The sequence below is a fragment of the Brassica oleracea genome, chromosome C3, assembly GCF_000695525.1.
Source record: "Brassica oleracea var. oleracea cultivar TO1000 chromosome C3, BOL, whole genome shotgun sequence".
Taxonomy (NCBI): domain Eukaryota; kingdom Viridiplantae; phylum Streptophyta; class Magnoliopsida; order Brassicales; family Brassicaceae; genus Brassica; species Brassica oleracea.
This window is the reverse complement of record NC_027750.1, coordinates 34,473,197-34,491,414: the sequence shown is the minus strand read 5'-3', so window position 1 is coordinate 34,491,414 and position 18,218 is coordinate 34,473,197. Positions and strand designations below refer to the sequence as shown.

At 38.2% G+C, this 18,218-nt stretch overlaps 2 protein-coding genes and 1 pseudogene across 2 annotated transcripts; 1 reads left to right on the top strand and 2 right to left on the bottom strand.

The window, feature by feature from the left end:
• Nucleotides 1-4,726: 4,726 nt before the first annotated feature.
• On the top strand, nt 4,727-6,369 carry LOC106331984 (anaphase-promoting complex subunit 10). Its single transcript, XM_013770423.1, has 6 exons — nt 4,727-4,995; nt 5,083-5,143; nt 5,230-5,322; nt 5,417-5,487; nt 5,868-5,972; nt 6,081-6,369. Exons 1-6 carry the CDS (start codon nt 4,817-4,819, stop codon nt 6,148-6,150), a joined length of 579 nt encoding a protein of 192 aa, XP_013625877.1. The 5' UTR covers nt 4,727-4,816; the 3' UTR covers nt 6,151-6,369.
• A 613-nt stretch (nt 6,370-6,982) lies between these two features.
• LOC106333655 (syntaxin-112-like) lies at nt 6,983-8,244 on the bottom strand. Its single transcript, XM_013772073.1, has 3 exons — nt 8,183-8,244; nt 8,045-8,105; nt 6,983-7,966 (listed from the first exon to the last, which is right to left on the bottom strand). The coding sequence occupies exon 3, from the start codon at nt 7,935-7,937 to the stop codon at nt 7,077-7,079; it is 861 nt and encodes a 286-aa protein (XP_013627527.1). The 5' UTR covers nt 7,938-7,966; nt 8,045-8,105; nt 8,183-8,244; the 3' UTR covers nt 6,983-7,076.
• A 334-nt stretch (nt 8,245-8,578) lies between these two features.
• On the bottom strand, nt 8,579-12,397 carry LOC106336392 (annotated as a pseudogene).
• Nucleotides 12,398-18,218: the final 5,821 nt, after the last annotated feature.

Genomic DNA, 18,218 nt, shown 5'->3' with positions numbered 1-18,218 from the left:
GCAACTTGTAAAATTCCGATCTTTCCAAGATCGCATGTCAAGTATACGCATCATTCTGTTGTTAGCCATTAGGTGGCCGTCAAGTCAATTGTTATAGAATTCATTGTTAAACAATCAAATTCAAATTGAAAAAAAATGGATAACCGAGTAAACATTTTTATCTAAAAACAAAGATAATCGAGTAAACAGTGTCTAGACGGACAATTATTATCTGTGGAAGCCCCATTAGTCCAGTGGTTTAACTAATGTTACATTAATGGTTCTACACCAAGAGGTCTGGGTTTCGAATCCCAGCAAAGGCGAATTATGCAGATTTATGAAAAAAAGCATATAAGAGATCTTAGGCATGGCGCAAGAAGTACTGTCAGACATAGATCTCATAGGACGGCTGAAGAAGATGCAGTCAGACGTGAATCCTAATAAAGCAGGTATAATTGTCGGCTATAGAATCATCTTGTAATATTTTTTTATAGTTTGTAATAGCATAATTAACCATCGACAAAGACAAAAAAAAGACAGGCCAATTATTGAGGTACTTTATATATAATAAACAAACGAATGAAATAGACCGTTAACAAACATTAAATATCAGACGATCAAAGCGATTTTTATTAGGGATCCTTACTTACACATGCAGTGGTAGATCCAAAAACGATTTATACCAGACAAAATATAAAAGTCAGATTTACATGCATACAATCTTAGCTTACCGCAAAATAGTTTTCTCATTGCCTTTCCCAACTTCTTCATGAATTTAAGCAGATAAATAGTGATTAACAGGGGCCAATGCATGCATGAAGGTATGGGTCACATGTTCTCTACTAATTTTTGTTTTCTCTCAAAAATATAAGTTAATTCTCTTTAATTAAATATATTTGATTTAGTGAATGAAAATGAAAAAGGTCTCCAGCTTAAATCCGTCATTGGTTATATGTATAGTGCTACTGATGCTGACACAATTTCTTCCTATAAATTTTGATAGTGTTAATAAGTAGCTTTCAAGCTTACTAGTGGATCAATGTACTTCTCATATCAAATTTTCCAACCAATCACTACAAGAAAACAACGGTATTCTGACGGACATTCCGACGGAAAATGAAATCCTCGGAATATACCGAGGAACTTCTGAGGAAATTCCGAGGAAACACAAAATTGGGGTTCCTCGGAATTTCCTCGGAATATACCGACGGAATTCCGAGGAAACCTCAGTCCGTCGGAATATTCCGAGGAAATTCCGAGGAACAATGTGTTCCTCGGAAAAAACCGATGAATTCCGAGGAAATATTATAGCCGTTGGAGAGCCGTTGGGGGATTTTACAAAATTCCGAGGAAATTCCGACGAACTAGCCTTTTCCGTCGGAATTCCGTCGGAATTTCCTCGGTATGTCGGCAGGATTTAATCTATATAAACAAGCACTCCTCTTCCTCTTCATTCACTCCATATCTTCATCCTCCCTCTTACTCTATTTACACACGAATTTGATTCATAAAAAATATGTCTTCTTCAAATTATTTTCGTTCTTGGATCGATCGACCTCATTTGGATCCGAACACGAGATTGCTTACGGAAGAATACCAACGAGGTATAACCAAATTCATGGGGTTAGTTCACCGACAACCGGAAGCAAAAACAGGTAAGTTAAGATGTCCTTGCTCTAATTGTAAAAATAGAAAGGTTATTAAAGAGTGGGATGTTTGGACTCATCTATATTTGAGTGGGTTTACACGAAGTTACAAAATTTGGTATCATCATGGGGAAACTGATTATGAACATGGTAGTACTAGCGAACCTCAGCCAGCGGTTAGATTAGAAGAACCAATTAGAACGGATGTAGATTATGGTGTAGGTACTGAGCAGATGGTAAATGATCATTTTAGAGGGGAAGATTTACCCAATGCAGAAGCTAGGAGATTTTATGATATGTTGGATGCTGGAAAGCAACCATTGTACGAAGGTTGCAGAGATGGTCATTCAGCTTTATCATCTGCTACAAGATTGATGAGCATTAAAACAGATTATAATTTGGCTGAAGACTGTGTGGATGCGATTGCTGATTTTGTAAAAGGTATTCTACCCGAGGATAATGTAGCTCCTGGTTCATACTACGAGGTTCAGAAACTCGTAGCTGGTCTTGGTTTATCGTATCAGGTAATAGATGTATGCAGCGACAACTGCATGATTTATTGGAGGGCGGATGAACAGCGGGTTACATGCAAATTTTGTGGAAAGCCTCATTATAAAGATACGAGTGGAAGAGTTCCAGTGCCATATAAAAGGATGTGGTATTTACCTTTGACGGAAAGGTTGCAGAGGTTGTATCTATCTGAACGCACATCGCAATAAATGAGATGGCATGCGGAGCACTCAACAGATGGTGAGATCAGACATCCTTCAGATGCAAAAGCGTGGAAGCATTTCCAATCAAAGTATCCCGACTTTGCGTATGAAAGAAGAAATGTCTACCTTGGATTATGTACTGATGGTTTCAGTCCGTTTGGCAAGAGTGGAAGACAATATTCTCTATGGCCCGTCATTCTTACACCATACAACCTCCCCCCAAACTTGTGCTTGCGACGAGAGTTTTTGTTTCTCTCGATTCTCGTTCCCGGACCAGAGCATCCTAAGAGATCACTTGATGTGTTTCTTCAGCCACTAATATATGAGTTGCAACAACTATGGGCTCAAGGTGCTGAAACATACGATGTTTCGTGTAAAGAAAACTTTCAAATGCGGACAGTACTAATGTGGACAATAAGTGATTTTCCAGCATATGATATGTTGTCTGGATGGACAACGCATGGAAGGATATCATGTCCATATTGTCAAGATAACACTGATGCTTTCCAACTAAAACACGGAAGGAAAACGTGTTGGTTTGACTGTCACAGGAGATTCCTACCACCTGATCATCCATATCGTAGGAGTAGGAATTTGTTTACGAAGAACAAGAGGGTGTTTGACAGTCCACCTCCGGAAATTTGTGGGAAAGATTTGAAGATACAACTGGATGTAGATGCTCTAGAAAACTAAAAATTAGTTTAAAGTCATACATGTCAACCAATCATGCTTTCTTTTCTTTTAAAAAGCTACATTAAAAATATCTCTGAACAATTAAAAAAAAAGCTGTAGAAAGCTTCATTTCTAAAGCAGAAAATAGTGTTTTACAATGCTACATCAAAAATAGTTACAGCAAATAAATCTACCACCATTATTTTAAAGCCAAAAAAATAAAAATACAACACTTACCAATCACCCCGAAAGTGTGATTGGCAAGTGCTTTAGAAGCACCGTAAAGTTCTTCCAATTTTATCCTTTATAAAAAATAAAATTTTAAGTTACAAAATTTTATTTCTCATTTTTTTAGCTGTATAAAACAAACTTGCCAGAACACTTCTATTTTAGCTTTAGAAAATTTATATTAAATCATTAAAGAAATTTAAATCTACAGCCAAAATTCTACCTCTAAAATATCTATAACCACATCAAAAAAGAAAAAAAGAAAGTTATAACTTTAGTTCTACCGCAAAAAAATATAAAACTACAATTATCAAACCTAATAGTCTAAGGATGGGAAATCGGCCAATCCATACATCAACAGTAGGCCGCGGTCCCGATCAGTACATACAGTAATGATATGTGCTAAAATATATATCAACGAAAATTTATTTTAAATTTCATACACGAATAATAAAATTAGACTAAATCATACATTGACCTCTTTTCCGTTAATGAATGATGACGTGTTATTAACGGAAGCATACGTGTGATAATGGAATTATTTCGATCTAAAATAATAATTATTAATTAAAAAAAAATATTCTTGTCAAATCTGTTGCAGGGGAGCTTTGAACACGCATTTAGCCAACAATGACTATTATGTCTCCGAACCACTGTGCAAAGTCGATTCTATGTTTCTACTCTCACAGGTTTAATATTTATAGATAATACATATTTAATTCTGATATTTTTTTTGCTTGCAGTCTCTCTTCTATAGTCATCATCTTCGTCCTTCCTCTGTAACATTACAGCAAGAACCACCACTTCCACTCTCACCTTTTTCATTTTCAGTTCCACGTGAATTGAATTCCTCCTTATCGCTTTTTTAATCAACAACAGTGACAAACCATTTAGTTGTTTGTATCTATGGTTTAAAATATATGTCTAATAGAAAAGATGAGAGTAGAAGTGGTGGTTCTTGCAGTAATGTTACAGAGGAAGGAGGAAGATGATGACTATAGAAGACAGACGGCAAGCAAAAAAATATCAGAATTAAATATGTATTAGCTATAAATATTAAACCTTGGAAAATAGAAACAAAGAATCTACTTGGCACAGTGGTTTAGAGACATAATAGTCATTGACCAAACACGGGTTTGAACTTTGAAGCCCCCCTGGATCAGTTTCGACAAGAATAAATTTTTTTAATAACTAACGTTTGAGTAAGGAAAAAGTGGTCAATGTATGATTTAGCCTAATTTTATTAGTTGGCGTATGAAATTTAAAATAAATTTACGTTGATGTATGTTTTAGCAGAGGTTATCAGTGTATGTACTGATCGTGACCGCGGCCTACTGTTGATTTATGGATCGGCCGTTTTCCGGTCTGAGGGCTTACCCAATCTAAATCTAAACTCTAATAAATAGATGTTGTTTCTTGTTAACAAACAAAAACTTTATGTCGTTTTAGTGATTATTAACGACATGACGTTTTTCGTTTTTCCTATGAGGGAAGCCACTTGAGCCATAAAGACGAATTCAAACCCTCGTAGGGAGGGTTTTAGCAAAAAAAAAAAAGGGTTGACATCGGAGATTAGATATGGCGACGGAATCATCGGAATCGGAGGAAGAAGGGAAGATCAGAGGAGGAAACGATAAGCTAATCGTGGACGACGATCTGAGAGAGATGGGAAAAAACGCAGCTTGGAGCGTTAGCTCCTGCAAGCCCGGCAATGGCGTCAACACTCTCCGCGACGACAATCTCGAGACCTATTGGCAGTTAAACCCTAAATCTAAATGCCCATCTCTTCCTCTAATCATTTCTCTGTCTCGCTGAATCGAAAGTTTCCACCTTTTTTTTTGCAGATCAGATGGGTTGCAACCACATTTGATCAACATTCAATTCCAGAAGAAAGTGAGGTTACAGGTATGGTTATGATCTAATTTTTTTCTGGGGGGGAAAGGGGATTCAGATCTTGAGGTTTTGACCCTTTTTTTTTGTGATTTGAAAAGTTAGTGGCTTTGTACGTTGACTTTAAGCTTGACGAGAGCTATACGCCTAGTAAGATCTCTGTTCGTGCTGGTGATGGCTTTCATAACTTAAAGGTGATCTTTTTACTCTAAAAGGTGTTTTTTTTTTCTAGCTTGTGATGTGGATTGATGTTTCATGGTGTTGTCTCCTTCTCTTTCAATTGTTTAGGAAGTAAAAAGTGTTGAGCTTGTAAAGCCATCTGGTTGGGTTTCCATATCTCTATCTGGAGCTGATCCAAGGTATGTACTGAGTCATTTAGAACGGAAGAAGCTCTTGCAGGGGTTATCAATATTGCTTAGATATATGTCTTTTAGCTAGCGAGTGTTTCCACTGAGATATGTTGTGGTTCCAGTTTAGTCAGCTTTTGAGCCATTTGCCTTTGGAGTTTTGCTTACTATGTTAGCTCTATGATCAGCTTTATGACTGTCTTTTGTCAGAGAAGCTCTTGTACAAGTTTATTAATATTGCTTAGACGTTATCTTTAGATAGCGAGTTTTCACTCTGAGATAGGTTGAGATTCCAGTATCAGTCAGATTTTGAGCCGTTTGCCTTTGAGGTTTTGCTTACTAGATGTTTTTGTTTCGGTGATCAGTTTAACCAGTGTGTGTTCTCTTCACAGGGAAACATTTGTGAATACATTCATGTTGCAAATAGCCATGTTGTCAAATCACCTCAACGGGAGAGATACTCATATCCGCCAGATCAAAGTTTATGGCCCTAGACCGTACGTATCTTTCCTCTCCTTACACCGACTTAATCGGCACAAATGTATACTGTTAAAATTGAAGTTATGGTTGCCTTTGATTGATTCTTAATCCTTGTGAGATTGCAGGAATCCTATTCCGCGCCAACCATTTCAGTTTACTTCAACGGAGTTTATCACTTATTCCACACTGAGATGAGAGAGCTTTGGGCAGGACAAGTTTGAGACTGTTGAAGGTCACTGCTATTGTCACATTAGGTTTTAAAAACTATTATATGTTGTTGTGTAATGTCTCTCTGTTTATGTATTACATTGGATATAACTTCATTAAGCTTATCCACCAAGAGCTTGGAGAAATATCACATATCTCTGTGCCTGTTGAGCTGGTTTTCCTTTTGGTGAAGCCGAGGAAGAAACATACTCTTTAATGCCTTTAATTACTGATGGCTCAGCGTGCATAACAGAAGAGAGTGGTGTAGAGTCCATAACGCAGTGCATTCTTCTAGGCCCCCCTCCTTGTGCGAAGAAAATTGAGCTCGTAGGTTATGTTTTCTGCGGTATAGCTAGTAACAGGTAACTCAGTGGATGCTTGCTTAGAGTGGAGGCTTCGGTTAGGTTGGGGCTTGTGCTGTTTGGTTTGTCATATATTGTGAACCTGGTTCCAAGAAAACCAGACACCTATCCCACAACATAAGTATAAACTGTTCAGAAACATGAGTTTTTAATGGTCAAATCAAAATACAAATGCTTACCTCAGCTTTTGTTCTAGATTGTTTGTATCACATATTCGTACAAATTTACCAAATTTTATTTGATTCTTGTTGAATATCTTGTAGTCAATTAAATATAATTTTATCTCCACTCATACAAGTACTATTCGAATGAAACAAAGTCATAACACTATAGATCATGTTTCCTCTTCCTAACTTTGGTGTATGACATTTCCATTTTGGTTACAAAAGACGAATAGTATATACAGATTCATCAAACGAAACCTGAATGTTTACTGATACAAAATCAAGAGACGATCTACTACACTTGAAAAAAAGTACCCAACTAGCTTCCATCGAGACTAATCAAAAGAAGCAACAAATCTCCACCAAAACAAGGAATCAGAAACACACTTCAACGAGAAGCAAGCATGGAGATCAAACACACAAGAAGAATAATCACCCCCAAAACCGAACCCCAAACAACCCATTTCTTGTTCTTCTTCTTCATCTGATTCGCATAGAACAAGCTGTTAGTTCCTCCACTCACAAAGCTCCCAGCAACAGCCACGTTAGCTTCAATATCATCAACCCCATCTCCTTGCGTCTCAACAAGAACAGCCATGTCGAGAAACACTTGGTGAAGCCTGTTAAGACTCCTCTTGATCTCATTCACAGCTTCATGTCTCTCTTTCATCTCCAAATCCATCTCTGCTTTCACTTCGAACGTCTTCACAAGCCCTCCAGATATCATCTTCTCCACGTCCTCGTTACTCGGTTCATCACCAGTCGCTAAAAAGTACTTCCTCTTGAGATCTTCTCTGTAGTCAGCAAAGACCATCTCCCTCAGCCGATGAAACTCCCCCATCGTCTCTCTCAGCTTCGCCCTAACACCGTTAGTGATCGAGACACGCGTCCTGTCCGCGCAAGATCCGTTCCTACGATTCGCGGTCTCGACGGCGTCGATTAGGGCTTTGGCCGTGTTCGCCTTGCGAGACACGGCGACGATGTTGGATTCCATCCTGTCTCTCAGTCCTCGGAGGATCTTGGCGCTGTGCGTGGACTTGGTCTCTTCGTTTAGGTTCTGTAGTTCGAGCAAGAGATGAGTGATCTCTTCGATTAGGGTTTTGATTGATTCGGTCTCTGCGAAGAAAGCGGAAAGGGCTTCTTCGTTGAGTTCGCCTTTCTCGACGTCGCGCTCTGATTCCGTATCGATCTTGGCTTGTTTCTTGAGTTCCACATAACTTAGAAACGACTTCGTCATCAGATCATTCATATTTTTGCGGAGAAGAGAGTGATGAAACCCTAGAAACAAGATTTGGGGTTTAGGATCGTAACCAAAGTGAAAGAGACGGATTATTTGAAGATCGTGAGAGAGATTACAGTGTACGGTTTTGTGAAGATCGGAACGAAGATCTTCGTTTTTGTTCTCGGGGAATAAGAACTACAAAAGAGATGAAAGGGAGTTCAACAATGGCGGAAACTAAAACAAACCCTAAGATCACGAGAGAGAAACATCACCTACAATGAATGCTTGCTTCGCAAGAAACGGCTCCTCTCAATCAACTTCGATACTTTCTCTCTCCTATTTTTCACTCTGCGATTTTTCTTTCTGATCAGAAATAAGAATGATTCAAATTTTGAAAGAGAAGGTAGTTATAAAGAAGAAGATTTTCAAGAATCCTATCCTTTTTTTCAGTTTCATTTTATTCTAACGTCCTTTTGATTTCAAAATCAGCCGTTGCTTCGTAACACGTTTCCTAAAACGCAGTCGTTTACTACTCAAAGTAGCATCAACCATAAAGCGACGCCGTTTCATTCGATTGTTCAGTTTCTTTGATATCACTATTTATTACTTGGTGCATTTTCACAATCTACATCCAAAAACTTTGGGCTGGCAACGATGAAAAATTCCAGTTTGGGAAATATTAGTTTCTTTTCCCAAAATTTTGCATCCGACAAAAATGGTTGTGTATCATCAAATTATACACCAAAAGACTAAGAAGCTAATCGGGGCTTCTTCTTTGTCTTCTTGTAGTTCTTATGCCAAGTCTTATAAGTTCCCTTAGTCTTCTTATCAGAAGATGTCTTCGTCTCAGGCTCTGCAATTTCGTCTTCTGCATCATCATACTCATCCTCATCTTTGTCACCTTCTATATCAAACAGATCATCATCCTTTTCCTCTTCATCAGAACTCAACACAAAATCTTCCACAACGTCATCTGCCCCTGCACCTTCCTCAACGTCTTGCTTCTTCTCTGTTTTACTCTTCCTCTTACGTTTCTTCTTAACCGTCTTCTCTTCTTCCAGTTCTTTTTCTCTGTCAATCGTACAATTACTTTAGCTTCAACCACCAACTACATATAGATGATGGCTTTAACATTTGAAACCCCAGAGATGAGAGAGGAATGAATAGACAGACATACTTGGAGTCACTTCCAGGTAACCAGGACGAACTGAAAGCTGCAGCACCCTTTTCGTTCCTATCTGCTTCATCTTCTTCCTCTTCGCTGCTTGGTGCGTTTTTCCCAAACACCGCTGACTCCTCTCCCACAATAACACTATATAAACCAGACGGACCATTTATTAATACCAGCATTCAAAAAAAGAAAAGAAAATGAAGGTGATCAAAATAGTAGAGGAAAGTAACTCACTCTGATTCCACCAGTGGCTCGTTTCTTTGCTTGGCTCTTTGGCGGATTATCACTGCATACTGCGATAAAGGGCTTTCCCCTGCCTTCTTATCATTCTAAACAGAAAACGCCCCCAAAGAACATTCAGAACAAGCCACATTTATATGTTTTGCAATACTTTATGAACCAAGTGAATCAAGAGAAACGAGCTACTAAACCTCAAGGAATGATGAAGCAGCAGGCTCATTGGGTTGAAAATCAATCGACCCTCTCTTTCTGTTTACAAACTCTGAGTTAGCATCAACCTGAAGAGAAAACAAACAGTCAGTTCATATCTTGCGAGTACAGGATTTTTATGTATAAAGCCCATTTCTCTCTTGGAATGTACCTGGCTAATGAGTTGCTTCATTTCTTTCCTAAACCTCTCAGCTTTAGTGGATTTGTAAAAGCCACGGAGCCTTAAGGTCGGGATAAAAAAAAGGACAAATCTCCAAAATAGCACATTTCTAAGTTTATATCACAAAAATAGCACTCAAAAACTAAAATGACCAAAATAGCACCTTTCTAAGTTTATCCTTTGAAAATTTTAATTTTTTTATTTTTCAAAATTTGAAATAAACCCTAAACCCTAAACCCTAAACCCTAAACCCTAAACCCTAAACCCTAAACCCTAAACCCTAAACCCTAAACCCTAAACCCTAAACCCTAAACCCTAAACCCTAAACCCTAAACCCTAAACCTTAAACCCTAAACGCTAAACGCAAAACGCTAAACCCAAAACCCTAAACCCTAAACTCTAAACCCTAAACCCTAAACCCTAAACCCTAAATCCTAAATCCTAAATCCTAAACCCCACCCTTTAACTCTAAACCCTAAGTTTGTGACTTTTGATAAAACATTAAGTGCTATTTTTGTGACTTTTGACCTTGAATGCTAGTTTGGGAACAAAAACTTGATTTAGTGCTATTTTTGTCTTTTTCTCTAAAAGAAAGCTCAAAGAAAGCCACGGAACAGCTCCACTGAGACAAATGCTCCACAAGCTCCTCCACTACAGAATAAACACACGCCTCCTGAAACGCTCTCGTCTTCACCGCCGGTTTACTTACCTAGAAAAACCAATTTTAACAACAAAAATTGGTTTACTAATTTCATTCCAGTCACTTCTTCAAAGACACCGCCAAGTAAAGTTTTTCTTTTCACCTTGAGTAGTGTCCGTAAATCAACACCACCAGTGGGAGGTCTATTGAGCTCTTTCATGTCTAACATGTCCATAAGAAGCATTGAGACCGGTATAAAGGAACCAGTCGATGCGGCAATCCGGTTTAGCATACTAACGCATCTTAGTCTAAGGGGAATATATCGAGCGGTGGGGACAAGTCTTGCCACACCAGATATAATTTGGGCTAGTGGATAAGCAACTGATCTGAGTTCGGACTGAGAGCTGTAGGCACAAACAGCTCCGGTCCAAAGCTCAAGACAATGGATGAACTTCCATTGGTACACTTTCCGAAACGCTTCCTGTAAAAACAACAAAGAGTTAAAGCAAAACTCTTCACAAAGTGTTGAACTCAATTTGAGAAATTACTTTAGTTTTTGTGTTGAGCGCTTCACGTAGAATCATTGCAAGTTGCCTTATGAAGACAAACGCATGCTAATATGAAGCAGAGATATCCGTGCCGAGAAGCTCAATGAAGCAGTTCCCAAGAAAGGAGATGTGCTGCAGCTTAACAGCGTTTACAAACTGGCAATTCAACACGTATGCCTTGTACATCCCCTTGATGCAGTCATCCACACAATCATTCCCAAGGCGTATGCACAAGTCTCTCAGGAACAACAGCGAAACAACAGAGATGGCGCTACTTCCGGTTCCCCAGAAATGAAGTGCAACCTTAATGTATTTCCTAAGGAGGCTTGGAAAGGCAGATAGAAAGACTGAAGAGTGTTTCAACCGCCTGAGAGTAAACGATATCATCCCTGGGTCAGTCATCTGGTTCAGGACGTGAAGTGAGTTCCCAAGATATGATTTAACCAAGTTGTTATAGTTCTTCCAGGGCCTTGTGTTCGTCAGCAACATTATAGTATCTTTCATACCTCCAGTTGCAGGAAGCCTTAACAGCTTTCTAAGAATCCCATCCATCTCACTCAGAACGTATATCATTATCTTATTGAACACGGCGCTGGACATAACGCTGAGCTTTGCAGATGGGTCGTCTCCTGTATCATCACCATAGTGACAGGCGGTTCTATAAGCTCTCAAGATGGAACGCACTGCGCCTAGCTTGCCGTCTTCTCGGATTGATTTACACCATGAGTCAATCATGGCTGCTGTAATCGTTTTCTGCTCGTTTGCTTTCTTTGCAACTTCCACACCTTGCTTCTCAGTGTCTTCCAAGTCAGTATCAGCTTCAACATCATCCTAACCAAAGGCACAATTAGCATCAAGATCCAATCATCCAACATGTACAATCTACTATATGCATACTCACCTCAAACTCGGCAGCATCAAACTTGAGAAGCTCTTCATCATGCTCTTTCGTATACTCAAAAAACTCAGCTTGCTGCAGAAAGAGAAGATTACAACTCAAACCCGTTAGAAGATTATTATTACCAATGTGTTTAATAATAGATGACTCACCGTTTCTTGAAGCCTCTTAAGTTGTTCCTCATGCTCCTCAGCTTCTGCTTTCTTAGATTTCAACTCATTTTTATCCGTTGCTACATCCTCTGCTTTCTTCTTACATTTCAACTTCTTTCCACGCTTTGCATCGCTTATCTGATCCATTGCTATACAATCTACATACCCATAAACCGTTTATCAGTCTCCAATAAGAAAAAACTCACCTTTGGTACCCATTGCTTAAGACACCACTCCAGAGAATCACCTGCAATGTTAACCAAAAATTCAATTTGAAAATCGAACTAACAGATACAGTGTGTAGACCTGAGCAAAGGACGCAAATTCGCGAAATCAAACAGGAATCGAGGAAAGAATCCTTACCGGCGACGGAAAAAAAAGAGAGAATTGTAGACGGTGCCTAGGCTTTTAGGAATGGTTTTATTCTCTTCAATGTAATTTAAACCGGTTAAACCGGTTGGGTTTCCCATCTATCCGCAGTAATATAAAGAAAGAAGAAATAAATTATATTTGAACAAAAAAAAAGAAGAAATAAATTATATACGTATGTTGTTCTAAAAATTGTATACAAAACTCTCTCTTTCGTGGAAGAAGCCTTAAACGTACGTTGTTCTACGCCCAAATCTGGCGTTCGAATCCCAGACCATGCAATTTATTGTAGATTACAGGAAATTCAGGTTTCAAGTCCCGGAGAAATCGGTTTATTAAACAATTATGCAGACTACGAAAGAAAAGCTTACAAGGAATTTTCAACATGGTGCAAGTAAATCTTGTCAAGCGTGGATCTTTGTAAGACGGATCAGGTGATGCAGTTAGGCGTAGCTCTTCATAAGCCAGATAGTATTGTCGGTTGTCGAATCGTCTATGTAATCTTTCTCATATCATAATTGTAAGATCATAATAAATCAGCGTTAAAAAAAACTCTCTCTCTTTTATCTCTTCTAAATCTTTTAGAGAGAGAACGTTCCCTCCGTCTTCTCGACTCCGGCGACGCTCCTTCTTCTTGGTGGTCGTTCGTGTAACACCCTCGGTTCTTCATAGGACCAGGCAGACGTCCTATGGACAAGCGTAGTCGAGGTTCAAAACGAACCCTCGACCCGAATACTTTATAGGCGTAATCATTCGGTCAATGAGAAGTTTGGGCAGTTTTCTCGACCTAAACCAAGTTCCCGTTTATCTCATAATAGTGTGGTGCAGTTTAGGTAGCTGGGGTTAGCTCGGTGTAGTGTAGTCATCTCGTACCAGCTAGCTGACTAGCTCGACCAGCTAACCCAGCTGAGGTGGTTGGGTAGTGACAGGGTGGTCCAGGACTAGTGTGGTCCGATGGGCAGTGGTCGGGTGGTGCCTGGGTTAGGGTAGGTTGGCTCTGGTTAGGCTAGGGTTGGGCTTAGTCATGGCGGTTGAATGGGGGGGGGGTAGCGGTACGATGGGACTGTCAAGTACGAAGGGGTATTGGGTACAATGGCGAAAGACATGGTGCATAGGCGAAGGGTCGCAACGCTTGACCCGTGGTGTCGTCATGCTTGACCAAAGGGACACAATGGCTGGCCGAATGGTCACGAGGCAACTCGCACCAGTTCGGCCCAAACCATTGCATCCCATTGACCCAACCAGAGCATCTCTCAATCGCACCCTCTTGTTTCTACATATACCCACCGTCATTCTCCCTCTTGGCATAAGTTGCTCTCCCTCTTGGCATAAGTTGCTTTTTCCCAAATTACCACAAAATTACGAGAGAGAGAGATATATATATATATATATCTATAGAGAGAGAGAGAAGAGAGAGTTTGTGTGAGAGAGATAGAGGTCTAATCGGAGAAGGGTTAAGACCGAGTGTTCGGTTTGGTTAGGTGAGTGCTCGGGTGGTCCGGCGAGACTGTTCGGTGAGACGGTTGATCGGAATTATGAAAGGACCGAAAGGGTGCATTTAGTGTTTGCGATTTCTTCTCTTCTTCTTTTCTCTCTGATTGGCCAAGGTGAATGCGATGAAGTAGGGTTAGGACCAAAGGTCTATGACTGGCCGAGTATTGTCATGGCCTTTGGGTCGTTTAGGGCTTGTGTGTTGGATTGATTGACTGTTGCGTGTTCGATATGTGTTGGCATTGAGGCTGCATGTATTATCCTTGTTTGGTGCACTCATGTAGATTACTCAAACCGACTATATGCCTATAGACCCTAAGTATTTCTGTATGCTTTGGACGAGGCTAATGGTCCAAGGGTCGCATGTGGTGTTGGGCGATTGGTTAAGGAAGCCGACAGATGAGAGGAATTCGCCAAGGCCTTCCCTTGGGAATGAACCTTACCTATCGGACAAAGACCCTGAGGCCGAGTGCTATAAGGATCGATTGGGCCATGATGCTATCGTCGTTTAAAAGACTTAGGATCATTATTCATGTTAGGATTAGGTTTTTGAGACTAGCCGTGTAGGCGGAATGATTCATCTCACTAAGCAATGTTTTAGATTTCTTATGCAATATTCATATCAACATCAAGAACTTTTTCCTTATTTTGCAAGCATGATTTTATAGTTGGATGTGTGTCTAATCTTCTAGACCCCTTTTAAAGTAGGGAAATTGGGCCAGATAACTACAAAGTAAAGTATAATTAAGAATTTAACCCAAAAAACCATCTCTAATTTTTCAAAAATCTAAATTATATTACCCTTTAGTAACTAGTTGACAAAAACAAACAGTTTATTTTTCTATCATTAGTCACCATGGCTGATTCTTCCATTCCCATTGTCGCTTCATCTATATCAACCACACTTTTTCACCAACTACCTCTCTATACCAACCACCTCTATAATCACTTGTTGTCACCAGAATATAATGGTTTTAATAGATGATAGCAATCAAACCGGTAGAGGTAAAGATTGAAATGAATCATGTGGATATGCTTATTGATTAACTATATGATGATTCAAACACATAATAGTGAAGATGGGAGTAGAACTTGAATAAGATGAACAGTGATGTTTATGCAGCATACTATTCTATTTTATGGTTATAGTTAGTATGTATTTTCTTCTCCTCCAATTCCTATTGTGGTTTCTCCTCTTCCCATAGTCAATTTAGTCAACAACTTCACCAAATCACCAGCAAATAATATATTCTTTTATTCCTTCTAATTTTTATTTTTCGTCTCTATAAAAGATGGATCTCTCAAACTCATATGTATTGTAGGTTCCCGACTGTACTATGTTATTTCGTTGTTACTATTTTATTTTAATAATGCGTCATATTATGTACTATGTGTATATTATGATATTTGGGTTAAAGTTTATATTTTTTTTTTAGAGTTTAATGATTAATGTTTTGGGTTTAGTTTATAGGCGGTTTGGGTTGACGTCGGGGTAAGCATTACCTCCTGCAATCATAGACATTTCAAAATTTGAACAATATGTACTATATGCTATTTTGTTTGTTACTATTCTATTTTGATAATACTGATATTATGTACTATGTGCATATTTTGATATTTGGATCAAGGTTTATAGTTTCTTATAAGGTTTAGTGATTAGTGTTTCGGGTTTAGTTTATGGAAGGTTTGAGTTAACGTTGGGATAAACATTATTTTCTTCCCTGCAATCATAGACATTTCAAAATCTGAACATATATACTATGGTATTTCGTTTGTTACTATTTTATTTTAATAATACTTCATATTATATATTATTTTTATATTATGATATTTGGTTAGAGTTTATATTTTCCTTTAGGGTTTAGTGATTAGTGTTTTTGGTTTATTTACTAAATGTTTGGGTTGACGTTGGAGTAAGCATTATCTCTTTTTCTGCAATCATAGACATTTTAAAAAATTGAGGAATATATACTTTATTATTTCGTTTATTACCATTTTGCATGTTCCATTTTATATATCTTTTATCACAGCCGTTCTTTTATAATAATTGTCATCCTTTATACACTTCAACATCATTTATTTACCAATAACTTGTATAGAGGAAGGATATAACCGGAAGAAGGGTGAACAAAAGCTAGAAAATCTAATTATGCGAAAATCAATGCTATATCCTTAATTTTGTTTTCAAATTGGCTATTACACAAATTAACCCTTTAAAGTATGAGTTTACATCCATGCTGACATTTCTTTTCTGACTTGGAGGCACATAAACTTGAGTGAACCTTCACCATCATCAAGATCGTAAACTGCTAAACTGTTAATATTCAAATTAATGAAAGAATTAGATTTACAAAATCAGAGAGCACCACTATGGCAAAAAAAAAGAAAAACATAATGGAGCTAGGAAAGATCTGTGAAGATCAGTTATCGCAGCCAACTCGACATGAGAGAGGCAAAGTTCTTTTGTTGTCGCTTTGCAGTGATGATGGTCCGAACGTCACGGTCAACAAGACGGAAGACTACAATTACGCTGTTTCCACAGATGAAAGATGATGGCTTGAACTGAGATTCCACGAAGAGTGACAGCACTTTCCTATTCACTCTTCGTAAACTTGCCTATTCACTCTTCGTTTCTCTTTTTATCTATCCTCATTTTCTTTCAGTGATTTTTTTAATGCATGTCGAACTTCTAAAGGAACCTTTTTGCATCCCTTTGTGCTTCCTCTCACAGTTTCACTCTCGCCAGATGTTGTTTCATTCTATTGATTCCACCTCTATGATTAACCTTGCGACAAAAGCACAAGAAAAAATGCTTTTCCCCTTTGGATCTAAAGTATGAGTGACATGTTCCCATGCTAAATCTTGTTTTTTACGAGTGGAACATTGCGACAGTTTTTGATTTTCTGTCTTTGAATTTGGTGAAAGTTGAATTTCTGGATCATTCTCTTCCATTGCTAAGTACACTGCAAAAGAAAAAAAAAGAAGCTTAAACCACAAGCAAGGAAAAAAAACAGACCACGTAAACTAGCTTAAATCACAAGCAAGAAAAAAAACAGATCACATAAACTAAGTTTTAATTTGCTAGGGGAATAAGAAGCAAAAATAAGTTAAGAGTGCTTTGTTCTTTTATAAATTATACAAATTTCACAAACGAAAATTTTCAATTATTAAAGTTTTCAGCACAAGTGCATGAAATTTCAACGAAGTGAGAAATAGAAGCATACAATACCTTGTTAGTTGCAGAGGCGTAAAAAAAACGAGATGGTGATACTTTATTACTCTGACAAACAAAATTATGGTTTATATACGAACAATGGTTTACCCAATTCATTGGGTCGCGGGTTCTCAGATTTTTAACGGTTCAATATGGATTTTATCGGTTGAACTTTTGGGTTTTGGCAATATGGGTGCTCAATCGTGAACTGGACACTACAAGAAAACATAATCTTAACGAGTGCGGTTTTCCTCGCTAATTCGTCGTAAAAAAGGCTTTACGACGAATTAGCGAGGAAACGCGTTTGCTCGTTACACGTCTGTCGTAACACATATTTCCTCGCTAATTCGTCGTAACTTAGCGAGGAATATATTTCATCGTAAAGACGAAGTAGGACGATTCGTCGTAAAGACCACGTCAAAATTCCACGAAAGGACGTCGCTATAATACCACGTAAATACCTCGAAAATAGTTCCTCGTAACCTACACGTAAATACCTTGAAAGAGTTTCCTCGGAAAATACACGTAACAACCACGAAATGATTTCCTCGTAAAATGGTCGTAAACTTTTCCTCGTTATTTCCTCGTAAATGATTCCTCGTAAAATACTCGTTAAATGTTTCTCGTCATTTCCTCGTAAGGTTTCCACGTAAAGAGGTCGTACATTGGCTACGAATTTACTTCGTTTTTATTATTTTACAGAATTTAAAAATATAATTAAAAAATAATTAAAATTATTTAATTTAATAATAAATTAAAATTCAAAATAAAAATAAATCAATATGAAAATATTTTATATATAAATAAGTTTTGAATTTATATAATACAACAACCAAAAAAAAAAACTAAGGGTCGTTCATCGCCCGGTAGAATTCATCACTCCTCCTCGTAACATCCGCCTCGTTATGTACGTCGGATGACTCACCTTGAATGGGATGTTGTTGTCGCATGTTCCTCAAAATAATTAAAATTATTTCCAAGAAGCCCTCGACTCCACCCATACGAGATTTTGTCGCGGTCAACTCGTTACGCAGCTGAGCGGACTCTCTACGCAGCTCAGTGACTTCATCATCCCGTCGCTGACCATAAGACGATGTCGCTCTCGGAACATCGTTGACGGAACCAATACCCAACGACCGTCCCTTTTTTTTAGGGACAACCTTAAAAACAAAAAAATAAATATTGTAAGTAAATATTTAAAGTTAAATTAAATGA

Excerpts from the sequence above, each read along its gene's own strand:
- LOC106331984 (XM_013770423.1), top strand. The coding sequence starts at position 4,817 with ATGGCGACGGAATCATCGGAATCGGAGGAAGAAGGGAAGATCAGAGGA. Across the intron at positions 4,996-5,082 it reads AATCTCGAGACCTATTGGCA|ATCAGATGGGTTGCAACCAC; the intron begins GTTAAACCCTAA and ends TTTTTTTTGCAG. Across the intron at positions 5,488-5,867 it reads CTATCTGGAGCTGATCCAAG|GGAAACATTTGTGAATACAT; the intron begins GTATGTACTGAG and ends TTCTCTTCACAG.
- LOC106333655 (XM_013772073.1), bottom strand. The coding sequence starts at position 7,937 with ATGAATGATCTGATGACGAAGTCGTTTCTAAGTTATGTGGAACTCAAG.